Genomic DNA, 24,041 nt, shown 5'->3' on the forward strand with positions numbered 1-24,041 from the left:
CCGGTCAATGGGACCAGTTGCTCCCCTGGTTGCTAGCTCCAACTGGCAACAGCACCGACTCACCAGGGATGTCATGGTGAAGCCGATAACTTCAATACAGCCATCATCATGGCGCTGTGGCTCGAAGTCGTGGTGCTCCCCAGGGTTGCCCCAGGGCATTGTGCCTGCACAGTACCTGTGAAGGGATGGCAAGCGATGCACGGACAGGCACCCCAAACCCGGGCAGGGATCTGTGGCATGGGGGTGAGGAGCCCAGCACGTATGGGCAGGTCCTGGGGCAGCTCACCTGGGGATGTTCAGAAAGACCAGGCACTGGGGCTTCAGGTCCTGGATCTTGGAGGTTAGGTCTGTCCCATCGCACTGGAGACAACACAGGGGCGTTCAGCCTGCTGTAAGGGTGGCCTGGTCCACCCTACCCACTTGGGAGGAAATGGCCTCCCCGCTCTGCTCCCTACAGGGATTGTCCTCCAAGCCAGGGGTAGCTGATGCTCCCAGGAACAAATCCTCTCCCCAGCTCTGAGATACTCAGCGTGCCAAGGGACCGCTCCTCACGCCTCCACAGCTCGCCCCCCTCCCTGGCCCAGAGCACCCCTGCACACTCACAACCAGCTTGACGTGCTTTGCCAAGTCTTTGGAGCTCCCAGTGAGGAAGTCAGAGAAGGCCGTCTGCCAAGGCAAGAGACAGTGTTAGTGCCCAGACGTTCACCGAAATGGGCAGCCAGGAAGCCTGCCACTAACCTTCAGACCTCAACTGCTGAAAGCAGCAAATCCCCTCCTTATTCATGGGCAGAAGTCCTTTCCTCTCCCCCTCCCAAAACTATCTGTTCCATTCCGCTTGCTATTTTGCCTATGAAAAACCTTGGAGCACCTTCAGTAACATGCCCTAGTATTCTGTTGACAGCCCAGTCCTGGGTTTACGGACGAGCTGGCAAGGCGGGTTTCCTCCAGTGAGAGACTCGAGTCACAAGAGACAAATTCAGTCTCAAGCTGTAATGAAGTACCATAAACCAGAGCTGATGTGACCCCATCTAGAGATACCAGGAGAGACAGTAGGGCCTCTGTTACACAGACCCTAGGGTCCCCTTTGGGTTTAACTGTAGAGAGAGAAGGGGAGGCACAACAGGAGAGATGTGACATGGTACAGAGCAGCACTTAGCCTTTAGTACTGCCCAAATACCGGTCACCCAGCCACCTGGGTAGGGAGGTATATTGAGGATGGGGGGATGGACGAACAAAGACAACACCGAGACACAAAGTTCTAGAGGTGACATACAGGAGGGTGGCATAATGAGCCAGGGAGCTGTAACTGGCCGAAGGTATAAAATCAGACCAAAGTAGTGTGGGGACTCTATGGAAAGGCTTCCCGTTCCTCTGCAGGGGGGACAGCCTGCCTCCCCACAGCTCCGGGGAGGTCCTGCCTGGGTGACCGTCCATGAGCCGGAGAACAAGAACAATAGTGGCAGGAGATCAAGACAGCAACTGTACTGCAGGCCAGAGAGCAAGCTGTACCGCCAGCAGCGCTCGCAGCCAAAGAAGAGCTGCAACTCCCAGGGCTGCAGCCTTTCTCCAGCAACCCTCCAGCTTCGGAGGGGCTCAGCTTGGACACACGTGAAGGCCCGTATAACTCGGATGAGTGAGTTTAGGGTGCGGGCAGGAGGCAGGGCCATGCCTGTGCTCCAGCTGAAGCTAAGGCTGCTATGAAGGCATGCCCAGATATCCTCCATACACTCACCCCAGCATAGAACATTTTATTCCGAAACCGGCTGTTGAACTTCTCTGGGTTGGCCTCTAGGGAAAGGAGAAAAACGTCCAGGTCATTGGCCTGCACATGGAAATACTTCACTTGCCAGATCTCCCCAGACACAGCTCTCCAGCCAGCCTCGGCCAGGAGGCAGCCCCGAGCTCTCTTCCCATGCAGGCACCCCTCTTCCCTCTCTGGAAGCCTCCACTTGCTCCTCAGGTTTCACCTCCAGCCCTGTCCCTGGGGCAATTCTCTTGTTCACTTTCCTGAGGAACGTTTTATGGGCCCACCTCTAGGGCACCCCCTCACCACAGACCCTGCCCCAGCCCTGCCACCCCCCCATACCTCGAGATTCGTGGAACTCCAGTGTCACCCGTGCGTCAAAGCCGAGGCTGAAGTAGTTATTAAAGACATCCAAGGGGAGCTGAAACGGAAAGGAGGAATAAGGATGACGCTGCCAGCATGTGGCCATGGCAAAGACAAGGTCAGGCTATCGCAGAGCCATGTATGGTGCTCATGAGGCTGAGGGACCCCATTTGCTTCCCCCCAGGAAAATAAAGAGATCACCAGCCTGAGATGATGGAATGGCCCCTGGCTCCTAGGGGTAAGGGATGTGGCCCAAGGGGACACACTCTGCTCTCTGAGATACCTGCAACCACCCATGTTTCTGCTAAAGAAACAGTCTCAGAGGGGGTTGGGCTTATACCTGTTGCAAGCTGTGGTTAAAAACCTCTGGTGGACATTTAGTTCTAATCTCTACAGACCTTGCCATGAGTGCTGTGGGTCAGAGCCACAAGGAGAGGTGGGGAATTGAAGGAATGAGAGGGAAACACCAACCCAATGCTGTAGCCCCAGGTGCTGGGTCTGCCTGAGCCAGTGGGAGAAAGGAGAACGCAGACCCCCAGCGCAGGGAAGAAACACGGAGAGGAGGTATCCCACCTTGTCAGCGGCCACCTCATCCTTTTCCTCAGGGTTCGCGTCAGGGTTTGGCTCCACATGGAGGTTCCAGCGATCGAGCTGCACAATGTTCCCATCTTCCACATGAGACAGGATCTTGGACAGAGGCTCATCCGTGTAACCCTGGTGAAGAGCAGGACACAGTGAGTCTCCTACCTGCCTCCTGCAGAGATGCCCCAGAGTTAGTGGGCATGACATCCCAGAAGGGATGGGAAGACATCCCAGAGGGAAAGATGTGGAGAAGATCGATTCTACTTGAATGCAGAACAAAGTGGGACTTTAAATTTAAAACAATACATCTTCCTCCTAAAAATCTCCCAAAGTTTGAAATAATGATTGCTTTTGTTAATGTCCTAATAGATTATAATCTAATGCAGAATAATTCAAATGTCAGAAGAACAGTAACATCCAAATGGCCCTTATTTGTTGGTCTGTATTTAGGGAAAGTCAAAACACCCAGCCCATGCAAATCTCCAACCATGTGTCTGGAACTGGAGTCAAAGCACTCGGCCCCCCTCTGTCAGCAGCAGACTCTTGTGCCCGTCACTTACCCCGCCCCAGTTCAGCGTCCTGGCCAAGTCGTTCCCTGTCCCCAGAGGTAGGATGGCCACAGGAGGAGGTGGGTTGAGGCGTAACTGGTCCAGAATGGAGAGTATCCAGCCCACCTGCTCGAGCAAGAGAGTGCAAAGAAACAGTTGGTTATTTCAGGGACCGGCAGGCAGGTGGAGGTGACTTGGAGCACTGGTGATGGGAGAGGGGAAGAGACCGGGTCCCCTTAGCCACCACCGAGGCTATTCACAGTCTCTAATGCTCCATACCAGTAACCCCAGTAAGGACACTGGCCCCCAAAAGGGCTACAAATCCAGACATGCCACAGACTAGCACTCCCTGCAGCAGTGCATGAGGGGACCCACAGCATCAAGGGCCACCAGCTGTACCACGGACACTGTGCGCACATTTTGCCCCATTCTGGATTACAGCGAGGAAGGCTGCTGCCGGCACTGGGAAGGACTGGGACGAAAGGCACTGCAGGCATGAAGGGGCTGGGGTACTCACCGTGCCGTCTCCCCCGCACGCCAGGATCCGGAGGTTGTGGACCTTGCGGTACAGCTCCAGCCTGCAGGGAACAGGGAGGGTGAGGAGGGGGGGGAAGAGGCACCGAAGGTGTTACGCAGGGGCTGCAGGGGTCCCTGCCCTCGCGGAGCCCTTGGGGTTCACAAAGCCACGTGTGTATCTCCCTCCCCACTGCCACAGCAGTTCACAGCAGTGGGCAAAGTGACAGTAACTTTGGCTTCACCAGCTCTTGCGGAGGAAGAGTGGGGTGTCCACAGTCTGCGTACAATAGATAAACCAAAATGCAGCAAGCAGACGAGACTCACGCGACATTAACTGAACATAATGAACTAGGCCTGGGAACCTCACCCCACAGCTGGTCTCTTCGCCACTAGCCTTAAGGTTAGACCAGCCCTCCAGCAGGGAGGACTGACTGACCACAAGGTATCTTAGGGTGGCCTCTCAAAGTATAAACTTGTTGGAGGTCTCTGCACAAGGGAGCTATGGACCATCAGGACTCTGCCAGCCATGGGAAGAGCTCTGGGGAGGACTCTCTGGGGCAGAGATGGGTGCTGCCCCCATCAGTACTCACGCCTCCTTGGGTCCACCCTGGCTGAGGTCGAAAACTTGCCGTGGGTTGAGATACCACATGAAGGATTGGATGATCTTGGCTCCCTAAGAGAAGAAAGACTTCAGGTAACAGGGAGATCCCAACGGACAGCAGAAAAAGGCGTCTGGTCCAGGGGACAGGCCAAGACAACACCGTTCTGGGGGGACTCAGGCAAAGCCTGGCCTAGGTGGGAATTGCTGGGCAGCAAACTGGCATTGCAGGGGTTGCCTTGCCTCTTCTGCAGCTGAGACATCACCAAAACTGTGATGAGACCTCAGCAGCCAAATAGCAATGCCCTCACAGAGCTGCCTTCCCAGGGAGATGTAGGGCAAGGCCATACCTGATTCCCACCGCTCTTGGGGTTCACAAACACCAGCAAGGGCTTCATGAGAGGAGCTGGCATGGGCTTGATGACAAAGGGTTTCCACCTCCCTTCCTGCAAGAGACACCGCAGGTCCTTCAATAAACCTGGGGAAACGCAAACTCCCACCTCCAGCTGAGCCCTAACATCACGCAGGTCAGGAGTGGGAAGAAGAGAACATCCCAGCCGCTCCGTAAGCCTTATAGCTGGGATTTGCCCTGCCAGCGGGCACCCTCCCTCCACCTCACCCTCCTTAACCTCAATGCAGACCCAGCAAAGCCCCCTTGTTTCCCAGTCCTGCTCCTCACTGCCCAGTCCCTCTGCCCTTCCAAGACAAGGTCACTCCCTGTCCCCTCATCTCTTACCTCGGCTCCCTTTTTGCTGGATTTCCGCTTGAACGATGTCCTCTTCTTCTTCTTACTAGATTTCAGTGGATTCTAGAGAGAAAAGAAACAAACCCAAAAACTCTGTGAGGAGCTGCTGGGCAAGCAGGAGTCATAAAAAAGCCACAAGAGTTGAGGTGACTTACCTGGGGCCGTCGGACCCGGAGAATCCAGGTGGGAGGAACGACGACAGCAGCATGAGCCCCCAGCGAGCAGGGCTCTTCGATGTGTTGCAACATGAAACATGACACTTTGCTGTGATACTGGGGAAGGAGAAGACAGAGAGAAAACTCAGCCGCTCAGTTTGCCGGGGACAGCCACGTTCTCCTCCTCCCAGGTCCCCCATGCCAGCGCAGGGAGCGCTGGAGGAAATCATGCAGGAATTTTGTGATGGGAAGGCAATGAGGAGAAAGTTTCTTGTAGGAGCTTGCAGCTACCACAGTACAGCCTCTCCCAGTAAGTGGAGCTGTTAAGGGCAGGCTGCAGAGAAGCAGCCTGGGGAGTCCCAGCAGAAAGCAGAGGTCATTAGGCGCAGAACAGGCTGGTAAGACGTTCAATGGGGGCTTTCCTCACCGCTTGCTTGCACCAGGAACAGCTGATGGCTACAATCTCTTTACTGTGGAAGGCAAACTTCTGCTGGAAACCCTGCAGAGGGAAAGACAAGAGGCTTAGGGAGTTCCCTCACAGCTTTCTAGCACCCAAGAGGACTTTCCCACCACTAAGAGAGACGTTAACAAAGAGAGTGTGCCTGCAGCTGGAACCCTCTGGATCCCTGTCAGATAGCCCCAACCACCACTACGGCACCAGGGAGGCCACTGTGCTCTGCAGGGGTGTCCCTATTGCTCAAGGAAAGCATGTCAGGAAGACAGTCCCCTCCAGGATTGATTGGGCCCTGGGCCCAGGGGGAGAACAACTCTATGTGGGAAGCACTTATGTACTGCTTCACTGCACAAAACAGAAGACGCGTCTTGGTTTTGCTGTAGGCTGCTGCTGCCAAACAGGAATGGTGGGATGTCCCTGGTCCTCAGCCTTGTTCTCATCTCTGGTTTGACCTTAGCTTTCCTTCAGGCTGAGAAAAAAAACCCAAGATGTCCTCTCACCTTGCCACACTGCCGACATTTCCCTTCCTGCCGCCTCCGGTGTACCCAGTGATGCCGGACAACGATGGGCTAAAGGGAAAAGAAAAAAAGAAAAAAAAAGGGGAATGAAGGGCCCAGTGTGTGAGGCAACGCAGGAGCAGGCAGGAGGAATGGAGCCAGGCCAGCCCGGACCTCTGCTCTTGCAGCAAGCCCACTGCTCACATGCACCAGCCCCAACCCTCTGGGAGAAGGCAAAGCCAAACAATCAGGGGGCAAGAGGCCAAATTAAGGTGCTCAGAGAGGGAATTAAAACCAGAAAAAACAGGAAGGAGGGGAGGGAAACTGAAGAATGAGAATCACACAAAGCAAAACCAACAGAAAGTGGGGAAGGAGTAGCGTGGAGCGCTACTTTGGCCATAAATCACATCTCCATCCTGTAACGTCTCTGCCCAGATGCCCCCAGCACCAGGTGAAAAATGTGCTGGTGGCAGGTGTGAAAATCCCCAGGGAGACAAAGTTTGTGCCCACAGCAAGAAGATGAGATGGAAGTGCTCGCAGCTAAGCAGCGAACTGCCTAGCTCCACGTTCCTCGAAGAGAGCAGCAGCCCCAAAGCCCCCCAACACCCACTTCACCCTGCTCTTCAAGTCCTGCTAGCCTGCCTCCGCCCCTGCCCACGGGGAAGGGAGCAAGGCTGCTTGCAGGCACCTTCTCCCTGCCTGCAGGCTCACGGTGGGTGAGGGCTGGGACTTGCAGGAGCGATTGTGAGGGGGTCAGAAGTTTTGTAATGAAGTACCGCATTTCCTAAATCCCACCCTCCTCTTCCAGCCCTGGATTGGGAGCGGCATTGCAAGGAGGGCAGCAAAGAGAGAAGAGGGAGTGCAAGTTCACAGCCCAGCATGGTAAGGCCCAAGACCCTGCTCTTGACAGCTTTTGGGATCATGATGATGATAGAGGCAGAAACCAGCAGGAGATCTGGGTCAGCTCCAGTATCGCCTGCTCTGAGTGCAGCATACGGGAGAGGACGTCCTGTTGGCTTTAGCAGACACTAATCCAGTGGGAGCACAAGTGGGGCTATGCCCTGATCTCAGCTCTGGGTCCCAGCAGGCACATCTAAGGAAAGGGCTGTCCCTGAAGGGGATCCCTGGCAGCATAAAGGCCAGAAGAGCACCTTTCTAGGGAAACAGGAGGGAAGAGCCCTTCAAGGAACTGAGGAGTATTAGAAAGACAGGATTGAGAAGCAGCATTTATGAGAAAAAGGAAGAACACCAGGAAAGGGGAGGGAGAGAAAATTTGTAGAGGTTGGAGAGGAGGAAAATAGAGACAGAGACTGAGCAGAGGCAGAGAGTTGTCAGCAGAGCCCAAAAAGCAGGTGAAGGACAAGTAAGGGAGCTGGGCTAAGAGTGATACGGGAAGGAGGCACGCCAGGAGAAGCAAAGGAAGAAAGAAAGGTTTAAAGTGATGCTGAAAGCTTCACCTTACCAGATCACACTGATATTTCTGAGCAGGCAGCCCTGTGTTTGAGTACCTTTCCCCTACTGCGTCTGCTGTGCCAGCACAAACACGGTGTGGGGGCAGCAGCTGTGTTACCAAAATGGCCCATGACTGAGCCATCCACACCCACTCCAGAGTACTGCATGGGCTACACAGACTCCACAGGCTGGAGGGTGAAGCATGAAGGCTGACGGGTGCTTCCACCAGCACAGCTCAGCAGACAGGTGCCAGGCCACTGCTTACGCCCAGTACATTAAAACATGGGCTAGCGGGGTCCAACAGCACCACTGCGGGCATCTTCTACTGCTACCTGGAGTACCTGTGGCACCCAGGTCAGGGCTGAGTGATAAAGCCAGAAGTGAGCCCATACTGCTTCCTTCCAAACTGTAGGAGACTTGGGGACCTGCTGTTTGCCACAGCCTCCTCTATGTGCCTGGGGACGAGCACAAGGGGGAAAAAAACTCTCCCAGAAAACACTGTTCACATGTTCCCCCCATACGGATGGAGGAGCTTTAGAACATGCAGACCACCAGATGCTCTGCATTTGCTGCCTGTGTGCTCCTCGCTCCTCACTCCTCACACCCAGCCTGTGCTGCTGCCTTGCAAAGAAACATCCCTTTTACTGTGCCACCCCCCTCGGAGCCAGAAGGCAGCACGATTCCTGCACTCTGATGAGCAATGCGCTGGCAGCATCTGACATCTTTGCCACCAAACTGGAAAGGGGGGGGCAGACGTGGGCAGCATCCAGGGCACATCTCTCACCTCTCGTACGTTCCGGGATCCTGACTCCCTGAAGGAAGGTTTGCAGCGGAAATTTATCTGTAGATTGAACACGTGAGAGGAATCAGTAAAACCATCATACCCAAAGGAAACCTACCGGAGCTTACTTTACTACTTTAGCCTCTGGAGATGTTCAGTGCTTGCTGCAAAACCCCTCACGCATCTCTGTTACTGAAGAAAATGAGGCCTGGGGTCCCAATCATGTCACAAGAGGCTCCTTTTGGTATTGTCTCCTCAGAAGACCCCTCTTTGCAATGACACATTGCAGTTCCCCAATCTTCTTGTGTTTCACTACCCAAGAGGAAGGGATGCCCAGGAAAAGGCTGTTACAGCTTTGCAAGCCGCAGAGAGGGCTTAGCAGGCTCTACTCACTTTCTCCAGCTGTTCGATGCAGGGTGTATGCACTACGATCTTGCAGGCTGCACACTTACGCCTGGAGAGAGGTTTTTGCTGGAGGATGAGAAAAGGGGAGGAAAAACATGCATGTGAATAGCAGTGTTCAGAGGCCAGCAAGCTCAGCCTCCCATCACAGCCCCTTCATATATACCAGGTTGCAGTAAAGTTAGACAGAACCAAGACTCCTTGCAGGTGAAGGGATCTAAGCAAGTGCGTAGAGCAGATGCTCTCAAGTCTGGGACAGAGCAGGGAGGTGCTCTCCCGCTGTCCCGTCCAGCAGTCCTTGGCCTCTCCTGACACTGCCTGAGAGCACCATGGAAGCTGGTCTGGGAGGCACCTGCAGGGCTCCCACCGTAAGCCCCTTGAGCAGGCACAGTACGGCATCAGTGCTCCGTGTCCTGCACCACAAGCAGGACTGAGCCTGCAAGCTGGGAGGGAGGACTGCAGCAACCCCGTAACATCGGTGCTGCCCGCAGGGTCAGGAGGCAGCAGGCCTGGGTCTCCAGCGCTCACTTTTCTCCTCTATTGAAAGGTCTTGGATTCAGATTGTCCCTCTAAGGGCGTGGGATCCCAACAGCCTCTCCCTGGAATATCATCATACCACCTCCGGGCAAGTGACAGCTCTGTGTGAGGTTTCCACCGCAAACTGAGCACCAGCGCTGGCAGAAACTGGGGACGCAGCCCTCCAGCATTCAGAGATAGGAGGGACACAGTCCCCACCTCGGCAGCCCCCCAGACCCCCGCATGTCCCCCAGCAGCAGCAGCGCGACCGTTGCGGTCTCCCGGACGGGCGGCAGCGCAGCCCGCACCTGCAGCCCTTGCCGGGGAGGCGGGTGACCCCGGGTGACTCACCAGCAGCTTTGCCATACAGTTCTGCTCCCCAACATAGCAGAAGTCCCCAGAGACATTGGTCTCAAACCAGATGTGCTCCCCGTAGACCGCAGTCTCCTGAAAGGCACAAGACAACACGTTTCTCTGAGAGCACCCCCAGATGGGCATCCGAGCCCCTAAAATGCTTTGTGCGAGGGACAAGATACTGGACAATGCTGGGGGGGGAAGAGGTTGAAGCTAGGTGTAGGCCAGGAGACAAGATGCACAGAACAACCAGGACCAACATCTGGACGGAGGAAACCTCATGAAGCTGCTGCCATGGCCCACCTCTTGGAAATGAGAGGGCCCCAGGAAACCACCTCCAAGACCTACAGCCCAGTTGCAGCGTCCTGCACAGGGAAGCTGCTCCCATCACCCCGAGAGGAGGCATCGGGGCAAATTCAGTGCAGGGGACTCTCCTGAAACAGCTTCTGTTCTACAACCTCAGGGTGCAGCTTAATACCTGCCAGGCTTTGCCTGCGAAGGGGCAGGGGCTCACTCCTGTTGCTTGGCCCCAGCCACCAGAAGACCTCGGCTGCCAGGAGCAGAAGAGCTGGCAGTGGAATAGCTATGCCATCCTCCCAGGAACCACCTGTGCCTGCACAGCCTCTCCTTGCAGCATCAAGGGGTGCTGCCAGCAGCACAGACGCTGGCACCAGCTGGTAGCAACGGCGGATGCCATAAATGTGTCAAAGCCGAAGTCACCTGGGAAGCCTCAGCCTGGGAAGAGCCTGCTGCTTCTTGGCCGAGAGCCGATTCCACGCAACGCCCAGCAAAGCGTGCTACAACTTACGCTCCAGTCCACGGTGCTGCGTATCTGTCTCTCGGAGTCGCTCCTCAGGGCTAGCGCAGGGTTTGGCTGGGCTACCATGTGCTGGAGGCTGGACTTGGCAATAGCTTTCCTGGAAGACACAAGAGGGCTGGCTATTAGATCAGGGGAGGAGGAATATGTGCAAAGCACAACCTGCTTCTAGGATGGACGGTGAGGCTGGAGCAGAAAAGCATCCTCAGGACCAAGTGGCTGGAAATGAGGTGAATCTCCAGCACCGCTGGCTGAGGAGGCCACTCCTGTGAGGCAGACCCATGGGACAAAGAGGTGCTGGCCACTGAGCTGACGGCTCAGCTAAAGACACCCTGCACCCAGCAAAAGGCACAGCCTGCTGGGTCAAAGACCTCGGGGATGACAGGTCCACTGCAAAACAGCCAGGGATGCTCCACCAAGCTGTGGTGGTGGGGCTGCCTTTGCAGGGACAACCCAGGGCCCTTGCCCCACAGGCTCCCTGCAGCTTTCCCATACCAAGGCACCTCAGAACCTGGGGTGTTTTCGGGGACCAGCACAACCAGTTGGAAAAAAAGCAGGTGTTTGTTTGGGGCTAGTGAGCTTCTCCCAGATGTGCTAGGGTGGAGGAAAGGAGCAGCAGAACCAGCCAGCTGGATAAAGTGTGCATCTCCAGCCCACAACCAGGCCTGCCACCTCCCTCCAGCCCCGGGCTGGCAGGAGGGGATGCTCGCAAGCCCCAGGGGCCGCACTGAGACCATCAGAGGCCGTGCCGGCCTGAGCGGGAGATGCTCAAGAGACACGAGCAGCGCTGCAAGACACCGACGGCAGCCACGGCCGACGGCGCCGAGCCCCTTCCCTCCTTCCCTGCCGAGCCTGGGTCTGCACCCAGCCTCCCCTCCCCGAGGCATCGCCCGCTTGCACGCCACCACCATACATACAGCAGCCGGGGGCTCCAGCCATCCGGGGCGGCGTGGCGGGCAGGCTCCGGTCCCAAGCACTCGGGGAGGGTGGCAGAGGGGCAGCCGGCTCCGGCCGCCCCTGCGCAGTGCTGGGCCAGCAGCCGCAGGTGGCTGGAGGGGAGCAGCCCGGGCCGGAGGGCATCGCTGGAGCGGCGTCGCTGGCTGAGGCGACGGTAGCGACCTGGCAAGCCGTAGGTGGCCCGGCCGTACATGAACTCGGTGGGCAGGCGGTGGGAGGAGGCACGCCGCAGGCAGCGGGGACCCCGCGACAGCAGCCCAGCCTGGAGCGGCTGCAGCCGGGGTAGCATGGCCAGCCACCTCTCCTCAGCCCACCGCTCACGCCGGCCCCGCTTGACTCCCGCCGCCGTGCCGCCGCCGCCATCCTCCAGAGACTCGGATCCGGAGCTGTCGGTGCGGGGCGCCCCGTCCTCCTCCTCTCCAGTGGGGATGAGGCTGGCCAGGAGGATGGAGGGACCCACCAGCTGGGCGTCGATGGCTCGTGCCTGGCCCCCGCGTTTCGTCTGCACGGCGAACCTGGGGCTGAGGCAGGGTGGCGTGGTGCTGGAGCGGCGGCGGGGGCCAGGGCGCTGGGGCAGACCCAGGCAGGAGAAGGCTGGCAGCGGGGAGCCCGAACCGCGCCGGCGCTGGGCCAGCAAGGCGGAGGGCAGCCCTGCCTGGGAGCGTCGCCTGGCCTTGCCTGTGGGCACGGCCACCGCGCTGGCACGCCGCGGCCCCTTCCTCCCAAAGTGCCGCCTAAAAAAGGTTTCCATCGCACCCGGATGGTGGCTGTTAACACAGAGACCAGGAGTTAAATAGGCTCCCCCATGAGTCCCCCGGGCTGGGCTGTGAAGGGTCAGGGCAGGGGGATGGCGGGGGACAGAGGGTAGGAGCAGGGAGCGGGGGAGATGTGGCGATGCCACCCAGGGCGCACGGCAGGGCTGGGACCCACTTGCTAGGTAGATGCACTGCTGGGGCTCCCGCTGCCCACAGCTCCCCAGTTCCCTCAGTTTCATGGCTCAGCCCAGGGTGCTGCGATGGCAGGGCAGGTGTCACCGCCTGGCCAGGACCCTCTGCATCCCCTGCTCGCCACTGTGGGATCGGCAGAGCCCCTGCATCCCGAGGTGCCGATCAGCCCTGGTGACTACCCCCACCGCTCTCCTGGTGCTGGTCTACCTGGTTTCCCCATGGGAACCACTCTGGCTAAGCACCAGCCCCACCAATTTGCAGCAAATTGAAACTAAGCTGTTGCAAATCCTAAAGAAGAAAACCAACCGGGCAAGTAAGAGCAGGGCAGGGAGATTTGGTAGAAGCTGGCTGGGAGAGCTGGAGGCTGGGAGAGCCGGAATAGTGCAGAGGAGAGCTAGGAAAATCATCCCCTCTGTCCTGCGCAAAACTTCCCTCTCCTGGTGGAAAGAGCTTTACCGGGGCTCTCAAGCTTTCCCTGCCCAGCCCTCAAAGCTTGACAGGCTGCCTGGACACTGCAGCAGCCTGTGGAAAGCCCCAGGCCACGGGTGGAAGGTGCTGCAGCAGTTTCAGCACTGGCGGCTCGGCATGCAAAGGCTGGAGTGGAAGGGGCTGAATCTGTCTAGCTCCAGCGCTCCTCTCCTCCAGACGTAGTGCTTCGCCCTCCAGTCACTGCCTCTCTTCAGCTGCTACATAGAGAGGATTTATTCGAGGGCAACTGAAAAAAAAACACCAAGACCCACAGTTTGGTAGAAGCAAACTTCTGGCTCTTCAATTGCTCCCAAGGCAGGGGACTCTGGATCATGGCAGCCTGCAGGCACACACAAGCCACCACCGTCACTCTCAACAATTTCCATGCTGTAGAAGGCAGCTCCTCTATCCATCGTGAGGGTACAGGCATGCCGCTCACCACTGCACTAAGACCGGCATCTGCTCCACTTGTTTCTACTTTCCTCCCTTCTCATGCTCTTTTATGCACTCGCTTGCAGGTCAGCAATACCAGAGGACCTTCAGGAGAACACCCTGGCTCAAACCTCCACTGCCGCAAGGTCCACACAAACAGGCAAATTTGTCAGAAGCTTCCCTTTTTGTTTGGGAAATGCAGGTAAGATGGGACATACGTGTTATTTTCTGGACCACAAACAACTGGAGCTTTTGCTTAGTGCTTGTAGCACAAGCAACCCCTTGGGCTGTACCTCTATTTCTTTTAGATGAGTACAAAGCTGAGTTTGTATCTTTGGAGAAGGCTGGGTCTCCTCCAGCCTGGTAGGCAAAGAAGGGAGCTCTTTAGTTTCTACGGTCTCACTGCCATGCCTGTATTCAGTAACGTAGCACAAGGAGGGAAGGAAGGACAGCAATGCCCTCCAGCGAGCAGCATCAGGGCAGCTAAAGCCTGGTTGAACTGAAAGCAAAACAAAGTGTCACCTCCTTGGAGGGATTTCTCAAGTCCCACCACAGCAAGCAATGCAGGTACTTGGTCACCAGCAGGTTAACTATCACACCACCGAGGCCCATGCAGCTTTGCAGAGGGCAAAAGCACATTTTGCTGATCACCCTGCTTCCAGCCTGTCCATGACACTGCAGTGCTCCATTCCTGTCCCTACTCCCCATCGTCAAAAGGACGATGCCCAGTAAATTGCATCATCACCAATAGGTGTTAAAAATTGTCTGAACAAATAAAACGTGTTAGAAAACCCAAGAGAGAACACCGCCTGGGTGTGGCACGCTGCAGCAGACCCTTTTTGGCCAGCTTTAGCTGCTGGGGCAGACGTACAGTCCAACTACATCCCAAATGAGCTTAACAGATGCTCCCTGCTGCCCCAGATACTCCACTAGCACGAAGCTGCTGTACCGCTTGCTGAGCTGCTGCTATGGGCAGGAAGATCTCTCAACACAGCTTCCTTCCTTTTTGCACCACAGTCTCATGAGGAAATCTGCTAGAATAACCTTGGCTTGACATTTATGTTTGGGTACTAGCTGATTATGGCCCTTTTTATCTTCAGGGCTGTCTGCAAGTGGCACATGGACTCGCGCTCCAGCCACCAGTGGTGAAGGTTATTACCAGGCAACCATCTGACAGCCCACAACAGCAGCACGTGGCAGCACAGATATGATGGGTGAAGATATCCCCATCTCTCGCAACTTAGTTCCAATCTGAGCTCCAAATGGTATATCGCAGGTGCTGAAAGCTACCGCCGGCGGAGCAGACGGACAGACTGCCGGGGGTGCCCAGGGTTGATGTGCATCAGCAGAGCTGCGTGCAGAGCAGGCGGGGAACCACGCACCAGGCAGAGGAGTCTGACAGGAGCTAAGCCCTGGAAGCCCCTGGCCTAACACCAGCACATCTCTGGGATCTCCACTGTTTGTCGCTAAGACAGAGAAAAGCCGGCACCTGTGGCTGCTTTGCAGACTGCATCGCTCGGCATAGTTAGGTAAGGAGGCTGGATGGAGGCAGCCTGGCATTTGCAGGGTGGGAGGGAAAGGAAGCACTGCTGCACACACTAGGATATCAACTCTACTTACGAGCAGCTATGCACTATCATTTCAATCTCCTTCCGTGAACGAAGAAGGAGACAGCAGCTCTGGTCTGCTCATGATCTGCAATCAGAGCTCTTGGGAAGTTTTTTTCTAACCAGACCCCTCAGAGCTCCTCAGCCTCCTATGCTCCCCGCCTGGCTTTGGTGGGCAGAGATGCTGCTGAAGCAGGAACATGTCCCAGAGCGCAGGCAGCCAGCAGTGCCGTCCTCGAGAGCTGGGGGAAGAGGGGGCTGCTGCGGAAAGCTCCTTGGGCACTCAGAGCAAGCTGCAACCTCTTACTCTGAGGACAGAGCTAACCTTGGTGGCAGGATCTAAATGCCCTTGGAAAGTCAAGCAGGGATCGAAGAGGAAAAACTTGCATCTTGTAACTTCAGTGGACACAGAGCTTGTGGATCAGCTGATATGGAGATCCTGCTCTCTGGACAGCCAGCAGCCATCCCTCCTGCAGTGGTGGTGGCTCCAAAACCAGACAGGCTGAATCCTAGGGCTAAACACGCAGTGTCCCTCAAGGCATAGGCTCTGCCCGGGTCAGGAGGAGCTTCTTGATATTCAGCTCCATTATTCTGCTTTGCTTCACTAGCCTCAAGCAAACTCCCATGTACCATACTGAACAGGCCCTCTGTGCCCTTAGACATGTAGCGGGATGCTGTGCCATACGCCTGCTGGGCCGTTCCTTTACGTTATTATTCCTTCTGTCCCTCCAGCAGCCTGGTCTATTCCTGCCAGCACCCAGAAGCAAGAGAGATCCCCGGTTACCTTCCTACAGTGCCAAATCTGGCACCCCTCTCCTGGCACCAAGGGTGGCAATAGGACCCTACTGCAGGATAGTGCCAGCAGCACAATGCACAAGCCTTGAGCCCCTAGAGAAGTCCAGACTTGAAAAACACAATCAGATCCTCCCAACCTTTCAGCAAACCTCCAGCTAGTTGTCTGGAAAGCATTTTTTCCAACCACGGGGCTACAGCAAGGGAAACGAGTCGGAGAGTTTTGCCCTGCTCCGTGACGAGCGCCCGTCCTGACGGTGGCTGGCTGCGTCCCTGCATCCCAGCTCGCCGCGGGTGCTGGGCAGCTGCTGCGGCACCGGAGCTGGCAGCACGCAAGCAGGAGCCCGTTTCAGTTTACAAGCTGTCTTTCCCTGGCAAGGACGCTTGACTTGCACAGCTCAACCACAGGGAAAGTGTAAGTGTTATTAATAGCCACCCCTGCGTGACACCAAGATCTCCTGGGCTTCTGCCTCTCTGTCTCCTCCCTGCCAGGACACTAGAGGGACGGAGGGACAAGAGCCTGGGAGCCCATCCAGGGAGCTGCTGCTCATCCCAGCCCCTCTGACATACCACCGCTTGCCTTCAGCCTCCGTTTCCATCACAAGCTCGCCCCCCCCCCTCCCCGCTCCTTTCAGTGCTCTGATACTCAATCTTCCCATGTACGTTGCTGTCCCCACACCACCCCTGCTGAGATCCCAGCCCCACTCTCCCATCCTGTTCCCAGGCATCAGTCACCGACCTCTCCTCTCCCATGGGCTCTCTGGCCAGCCCTCTCTGATGTACCATGAAGAGCAACCTGCAGAGATGAGGTCTGCTGAGGAAGGTGCCCCTGCGCCAGACGGGGAAGGGAGCACGCTGGTCAAGATGTGTTGCAGCCCTCAGGGTTTTGGCTGCAGCGAGGTGAGCAAGGATCGGCAAGTTCCCAAATGGCGCGGTTTGTTTTTACCCAAAATTTCCATTCCAGCTGTAATCTCTCCTACATCACGTGAATAAAACAGAGTCAGGAGCTCCCCTGTGCTGGGTCCAGCATGAGCAAGGAGATGTGGCTCCCCCCAGCACAGGGGTGGGGAGGCTCCATCCAAACCAAAGCATCGCGAGGGGTGAGCTATGGGCTGCGCTCACCTTCTATTCTAGGATTCATTCATTTGACCTACTGCAACAAGTGCCACTGCCTACATGGGCCACAGCACCTTGCTCCCATGCTCCCGAGCTGCAAGAGCTTGGCATTCCCAGGGCAAACCGTGGACAAAGACATCCTCACTTGTACTGTCACCCTCATACTGCAAAGGAGAAGATTACTGCTGCAAACTTAAGGCCACCCCTCCAGGCTGCAGAAGGCAGTTTCTGGTCCTTGCAGGGCACTCAGAGGGGAACAGGTCCCCACCTATCTCTCAGCGAGCCCTGGGGTTGATCCAGAGGACTTCAGACCTCCCTCCTAGTGAGAAAGCAAGGCAAGGGCTTAGAAACCAGCTGGTGGTTACACGCATGCAGCTGCAGAGGACCTCCTCCCAGCTCTGAGGTCTCTGCACGTGCAGCCCCAGCGCCCTTCTCTGCAGGGAGCTGCGGAGAGGCCCGTGCCAGGGCTACTGGGCATGGACAGCGAGAGCAAGGCACCCCTGGCAACATCTAAGGGCTTTGCTAACTTGCTCAGAAGCCCGTCAGTGCTACTGGGCACTTTGGTTGACCAGCCTGGAGGCCCCAGGACTGTACTGCTTCACGAGGGATGGGCAGCTACACCAGTTTGGCCTCTTTGTACCCATCTTGCACGTAGCCGAGCAAAAGCACAAACTCACAGCCTCCTGCTCCCACACATACACATGCTCCACAGCGTCACAGCAGTGCCAGGGCTCTGGACCCGATGCAAATACCTTGACACACCCCAGACACAAAAGGCTACTGGGATACCCGCACAAGATGGCCAGAAGCAAAACTTGCCCAAGGGCTTTTTTTCAGGGGACAGGAATTTCACGGCACACTCCAGCTGGCAGCAACAGCTCAACATCACCACTTCAGCATCACTTCTGACTGGTTGGTGCCCTGGGCGGATCACCGTGCAGACCACACCAGGGATGAGACGCAGCCACTAACTTTAACCCCACACCATTTTCTGGGTATTCACACTTCATCGGGAGCTGGGGACACCACACAGAGGAGATGCAGCCTCTAAGCCGCCTTCTTTGAATGAGCAAGACAGTGGGACGGATGCAGTGCCAGGGACCAGCAGCTGCCTTGCAGGGGGGTTGCAGGCATGGCAAAGAAGTGAAACACCGCAGCTTTGCAGCTCGTCACGGGAAGCTTCTCCAAGGGGCAAAGCTGGGCAAGGAACTGCTGAAGGCCACACAGCAACCAGAGCACGGTCCTCGCTGCCTGGCCCTGCCTCGATCAAGGCAAGCCAAAAGGGATCAGCCACCTGCCCTCCTGCCTGGCCCTTCACAAGAAAATGCTCTCAACTTCGGTTTGCTGGGAAGAGCAGGGGCTGGGAGCAGAAGAGACTTTTTTTACAGTTCCTAGCATAACCCCCACAATCATTCTGGTGGCAGCTCCATCCCGCCTCTCCCCAAATTCTGCATGACACCCTGGTGCCAACCTCCCCTTCACCGCCTTCTCAGGGCAAACCTGAGATGTGCTTTAAGGTACATCTGCCAGGCTAGCTCAGACCCTCCACTTATGCTTCATAAAGTCAAGAGTTTGCCAGCCCTAAGGCTCAGAGTAATGTTCCCATTACAGCAATGTGATTTCCTTCCCAAAATCCATGGAAGACAGTGTTTTGTCTTAATTTAAACCAAAGCCGTCTCCTTGGAGGCTCCTGGGCTGACTCTGGGCATTCATATCCCTTGACAACTTTCCACCATCATAACATTATGAAGTTTATTTGCCACTACAGTAAATAATCTGCCTCCTGGTTATCAAGAAACCCAACAACACTGATTTAAACAATCTGTCGCTGCGTTTGGCTGGGGAGCCAAACAGCAAGACTGACGGCCTCGAGCAGCGGGGATGAAACGCAGAGGGTGAGCCACCACCATCAGCATGCCGGGGCTGAGGCAGAGCAGGGGTCGGGGGAGAGGTCGGCCATGCAGTTTCTATTTTGGTCCCATCAGCAGGACCATCGACGCAGGCTGGGAAGGACTTTGAGAGTTTTCTCTCTCTCTTTGAGCTCCATTTGCAGAGCGACATGCATGAGGCAAAGCGGCGGGGGGTTCGGCAGGGCGCCCCGGCAGTTTGGGTGCCCAGCCCGTGGTTTCTTTAGCAGATTCCCACCTTCCTCCCCAGGGTTGGTCCCCTCCTTCAGTACACACAGCTCTGTGCCTCCGGTAGAGGAGGGACACGAGGGACATGCTATTTAAAGGGATGCCGGTCCCACAGCCCAGCTGTCTGATACAAACTCCCCGAGCAGCCCTGAAGTTTTCCTCCTGTGCGTGGGGAAGACATCCCGGCATGGTGCTGCCCTGGGCAGGGCAACATGCAGCATCTGCCCAGAGCAGCAGCCCCAGGGAGGAGGCGATAAACCCGATGTAAAGATAAAGCTGCAGCATGGCAGATGCAGAGCACAGGCAGCGATTCCCAAGGCTCAGAAATCTTTGGACCTCCCAGAGCAAAGCAGAGAGAGCCTCAGGCGCTCAGCTACAGGCACTGATAACAGAAAGATGGGAGCCACACGTCTCCCTCCAGTCCACGGCAGACGTCAGGAAGGGCATCCCACTGCTCCCAGCAGAAGCAGGGTGCCTCACCGCCACCGGCACCAGGGGCGATGCCAGGAGCCCACAAATCCGTCCTGCTCCCCTAAACTATCCCAGGGCAAAGCGGCCGGGGTCCGGGGGTCCCAGCGTGGCACAGGCTGGCTCCCCACGCCATTGTCCTCTGCCACCTGCAGGTTTCCCACTGCCATCCCCATGCCACACAGGCTGGTAGGATGCAGCCAGTGCCGTAACAGGCAGCAGACTGGGTGGCTGGAAACACACCTCTGGCAGGGAAAACCCCTGCCCTCCTTCCAAAGGGGGAACATCAGCCAAGTGCCACCGAGTGCCACAGCGGCTGCGTTTCACAGAGCCCCCGCCTCAGCCCCGGGGACAGCTCGTAGCCCTACGGGCTCGCTCCAGCCTCCAGGAGCAAACGCAGCTCAGCAGGAGCAAGGCTGAGGGTCTCCAGCATGACTCCGGGGTCTGCTTCCCACTGCCTTTCCCCAGCGGGATGGGACCCGGTACCTGCCCAGACCATACCCACGAACTGAGGGCTGGTTCCCCCAGCCTCCTCCCATCCCCCACCCGGCACAAACAAAAGCAGCAAAACGTGGGGAGACGAAGAGGAAGACGAGGAAGAGAGAAGGAGAGAGCGTGGGGAAAAACCCCCGTGACCTGATCCGGAGCGGCGCGGGGGTCCCTGCAAGGTGCCGAGCGGGTGGCGGTGGCCGCTCGGGAGCAGCGGCAGCGGCAGGCCAGCCCTCCCCAACCAAGTCCTAGTTTGGAGAGTGAACGCTCAGCTTCTCCCTCCGCCTCCTCCCCGCGCTGCAAACCCTGACAGCACTCGTTAAAATAACCAACTGCACTTCCTCTCCGAGCAGCCCCGAGGCCGGCTCGTCCCCAGCCAGAGGCGCAGGCACTAAGAGGGGCCCCAAAAATAAGAGGGGTCCCCCTCCGGCGCCCAACTGCCCTCCGAGTACCCGACTGCAGCTAGGGGATGCCACCGCTTCCCTCGGAGCGCCAAGAGGAGGATAAGGGGAGGAACCCGCCGAAGAGGCGATTCTCTCCCACCTCCTTGGGACCTCGATAAAGGAGTTTGCACGGCTGATGAGAGCCGAAGCACCTGCCGTGGAGAGCCCGTGCTCATTCCACGCGCAGGAGGTAACTCGGTCCTGAGTTACGGATAGTGTCTGGTCCGGGCGGGCTCCACGGACATCTCAGGAACTTTTTACCTCCCCTTACTGCTGCAAACCCCCCATGGGACCTCTCGCAGCTGGGCTGGGGACTTCCCCGTCACACTTCGCCGCTATCTGGGTCCCCCAGCTATCCCCAGGGACCCGCTCCTGGCCAAACTCCCTTTTGGGGCTACGAAACCCATCTCCACTTTGGCTTTTGCAGAGAGGGGCGGGGTAGGGGGGGAATCACACCGAAGGCCAGCTCGCTCCGCGATGCCTGCAAGGCGTGAGTCACGAGCTATTGTTATTTTGGTCATTCACCCGGTGATGGGAGCCGATAGCCATAGCCACGCATGCGGCCGTAGCGAGTCACATGGGTGTCCACAGCTGGGACCTTGTTGTCCTTTCACACCCTGCCTCCTCCTGCCTGCCCCTTCCCCTTGCCTACATGTCACGGCTAAAATTAGACGGGGAGCTCTTCTCCTCTGTGCGTAGGAGCGTGCGTGCGTTTGGACCCTGCCCAGCGCTCCTTGGGGCCTGGAGAGAGACTACAGTAAAACGATCATAACAAAACACGAGGGGAGGTTGCTGCCAGCGTGGCAAAGGCGGCCAGCTGCCTTCCCCGATGGGTATCTTGAAAGCAGTTCACAGGAAACCATTAACCAGAGGGGAGCCAGGCCCGAAGGCTGAGCTACCGCCATCACCACTGTCTCTGTCACGGCAGAAGGAGTGAGCGGCCTTTGCAAAGCGGTGGGAGCTGGAGGTGGGCGAGGACACGTGAACAAACCTCGCCGCTGCCAAAGCTGCTGCAGGGACTGCGTTCAGCCCTTTTCTCACAGCGTCAGAGGGGAAGGGGAGCTGGAGATGCCCAGGGCAGGCAGAAGGAGATGTTCACCCCTGCTCAGCCCTCTCTTCCTTCAAACCTGGCAGCCACTGAAGGATGGAGGGCTCTGCCCCTTTTCCTACACAGGGTACACGTCCTTCAGACTTCCCTCCCCAGTGCCAGAAAAGGGCCAGCTGCCGCTAGCAGCGGAGCAGGTCCCGGTGTCCTCGCAGCCCCAGGGCAGCCGCGGTGCCAGCTGCGACCACAGGAGGAGGAGAGGCTGTGGAAGGGCCCCTAGGAACAGTCCCCAGTCCATCGCTGTTAAGACCCACTTACTGGCACCGGCAGGATGTTTTATCAAAGAGGAAATTAAAATCGTGCTATAACTAGCCGCCCATTCAGAGCAAAGAAGCCTGGTAAGAGATACGTGTGGTTCCTCCCCAGCCAAGGGAGCTTCCCCCCAACTGCCCCGTGACCACCCTGCTCTCCCTGTCCCCCACAGCCACGGCACAGCAGAGACCCCCACTTGACACCACCTGCTGCTCCTCACCCCTGCCACAGTCCCACCTCCCTCCTGGGCTGGCAGGACCCGGATTTGCAAACAGAAACAGCCCAGGGGGATGCCCAGGGCGGATTCTAGCTGGCCCCAAAATCCCTTCCAAGTCAAGCAGACCAGCAAGAGACCAGGTGACTGGTTCTCCAAGTCCCTTTCCCTGGAGGCAGCGGGCGCAGGAAGCCGAAGAGCCCTCTCCTCAAGCCAGCCGGGCAAACCTTCCCGCCACCGTTCTCCTCCTTCCCCCCGTGACCTATTAAGCCCTTCACCTCGCACACAGGCGAATGGGCGGTGAGAGAGACCTTCAGCTCCCCATGCTGCTGTCACAGGTTTCAGTCTGCTGTGTTCAAGCCGAGAGGCTCCCCAGCCCCACGCAGCCCTGAGCAAGGCTTTCCAAGTGAGGACACCCTGGTCACATGCACCTGAAACCACACCGCAAGCGGCAGCCCCTGCAGGTGTCTGCAAAGGGGGGGGGACTGCTCAGCATCCCTGAGAAACCTGGTCCCTCTGTGGTCTCCCCCCCTCGCAAAGCCTGAGGCTAAGACAGGAAAGACACCTCCTATTTCTGTGTCTCAAGCCTTCATCACGGCCTTGTGACTAAGCAAAGCACATGCCAACTTGCCACCCGAAAGGCATTTGTTGGTTTAACGGTGACCCTGTTACTGATATCAAGTCTAATCTTTGGTTTCACTTTTTCACCTCGTGACAGCGAGTTACCAAGTCTTTTTCTCCCCCACCTCACGTCAAAATTAAAGTAACTCCATTTTAACATTTAGCAATGTTAAATCTGTCACTTCTTGGTTTTGCTAAATGTCAGCTTGTCCCTCTGCTACAAATGGGAGGGCAGGAGGAGAAGTTGATTTTTTTTTCTCCTCCACCCTTTTTGTTCTAAACGCCCTCAGCATATCTGCTCTTACGTGCTTCCTTTTCTCCTCTCATCCTAACATCCCCATGTCTGCCAGCTTCTGCAACCTCATTAACGGGCTCTCTTCTCCTGCCATCCTTCAGAGAGAAGATCCCAGGGGAAGAGGTGCCGCCGGTGCAGCGAGGAGACCACTTTTCCCCTTCCCACCGTGGGCTAACACTTCACTGCAGACCAGCAGCGCAGGGCTGCCTCACTCTGCTCCCCGAGTTTCTCTGCTCCCATTCCCACAGGGTGACACCGGGTGCTTCAGAGACCACAGGAGCAGGGGGAGCAACCGAGCGAAGTTGGGTGGGTGCCATTGCGTGGCTCCGAGTGCTACCGTGACACGCACGGACATGCAAGCCCGTGCGGCGGTGAGCTGGCTAACAGCTGCCTTGGCTGGAGGTTTGCTTCTGAGCATCAGCCAGCCAGCGGCAGCGGCTGACAAGTTTAAGCCAGTAAGCTTACTGGCCACTTCACCCACGGCAGGACAAAAAAAGCTCCACACGGATGCTTTGCAAAACCCTCCCTTGCACAAGAAAAGAAAGCAAAACCAGGAGCGAGGAGACAAGGCCAGCGACTCTGCAGAGGGGACATGCCACAACACCCAGCTGAAGCAAACCCCAAGGGCCGGAGCTGCACAGCAGAGCACCGAAGAGCGACCGAAGAGCGACCGTGCCCTCTGGTGTTCAACCCATGGCACTCTGGGCTTCTCCAAACCCCACCTGCCTCCCCTCTGCGGACCACTAACCAGCCATGCTGCCTCTTACCCCTAACACCTCCAACCACAGGACTCCCACAGGCAGCACTGGGACATGAGACTTTTGTGTCTACAAGGTCAGGCAAGCTGGAGACCGAGCGGGAACCTCGGAAAGGTCCAGGACACCGTACAGATGGGGTGACACCCAGAGAAACTGTTTAGCAGAAGCCAGGAAGCAGCAGTCCTCAGTGGGGCTCTTCCACCTTGGCACTTCTGCGTGGCACTCGCACAAGCGCAGCCAAATCCTGACCAGGCTGATGCGCTGCTCCATAAAGACCATGCCGTAGGGAGCCTGGGAACGGGGCCTGGGACTCGTCCCTATCTCCTCGGGAGCACTCGTGAGCCCCCAACACCATGGCTAACCTAGGTATTGGCTCCCACACGGCAACTACATCCCAGCAATGGTGACTGCCTCCAAG

The 24,041-nt window shown here is 57.1% G+C and overlaps 1 protein-coding gene across 3 annotated transcripts in view; it reads right to left on the bottom strand.

The window, feature by feature from the left end:
- The window catches only part of DGKZ (diacylglycerol kinase zeta), a 45,467-nt gene that overhangs the window by 13,164 nt on the left and 8,262 nt on the right, over positions 1-24,041 (bottom strand). For 2 of the 3 annotated variants that reach the window (XR_008234420.1, XM_052782063.1), the window contains exons 1-19: positions 11,442-16,337; positions 10,516-10,624; positions 9,705-9,800; positions 8,829-8,906; positions 8,439-8,495; positions 6,206-6,274; positions 5,679-5,750; positions 5,252-5,368; positions 5,088-5,159; positions 4,702-4,797; positions 4,344-4,426; positions 3,755-3,815; positions 3,250-3,363; positions 2,681-2,821; positions 2,087-2,165; positions 1,733-1,788; positions 604-666; positions 287-360; positions 64-175 (exon numbers count right to left, since the gene is read on the bottom strand). Coding sequence is in view for 2 of the 3 variants with exons in the window: in XM_052782063.1 (XP_052638023.1) it covers positions 64-175; positions 287-360; positions 604-666; positions 1,733-1,788; positions 2,087-2,165; positions 2,681-2,821; positions 3,250-3,363; positions 3,755-3,815; positions 4,344-4,426; positions 4,702-4,797; positions 5,088-5,159; positions 5,252-5,368; positions 5,679-5,750; positions 6,206-6,274; positions 8,439-8,495; positions 8,829-8,906; positions 9,705-9,800; positions 10,516-10,624; positions 11,442-12,475 (2,583 nt within the window). In the remaining variant the exon portion in view is untranslated. Of the gene's footprint in view, positions 1-63; positions 176-286; positions 361-603; positions 667-1,732; positions 1,789-2,086; positions 2,166-2,680; positions 2,822-3,249; positions 3,364-3,754; positions 3,816-4,343; positions 4,427-4,701; positions 4,798-5,087; positions 5,160-5,251; positions 5,369-5,678; positions 5,751-6,205; positions 6,275-8,438; positions 8,496-8,828; positions 8,907-9,704; positions 9,801-10,515; positions 10,625-11,441; positions 16,338-24,041 lie in introns of those variants that run through there. The other variant, XM_052782062.1, reaches the window with a different exon arrangement.

The sequence above is a fragment of the Harpia harpyja genome, chromosome 3, assembly GCF_026419915.1.
Source record: "Harpia harpyja isolate bHarHar1 chromosome 3, bHarHar1 primary haplotype, whole genome shotgun sequence".
NCBI classification, from domain to species: domain Eukaryota; kingdom Metazoa; phylum Chordata; class Aves; order Accipitriformes; family Accipitridae; genus Harpia; species Harpia harpyja.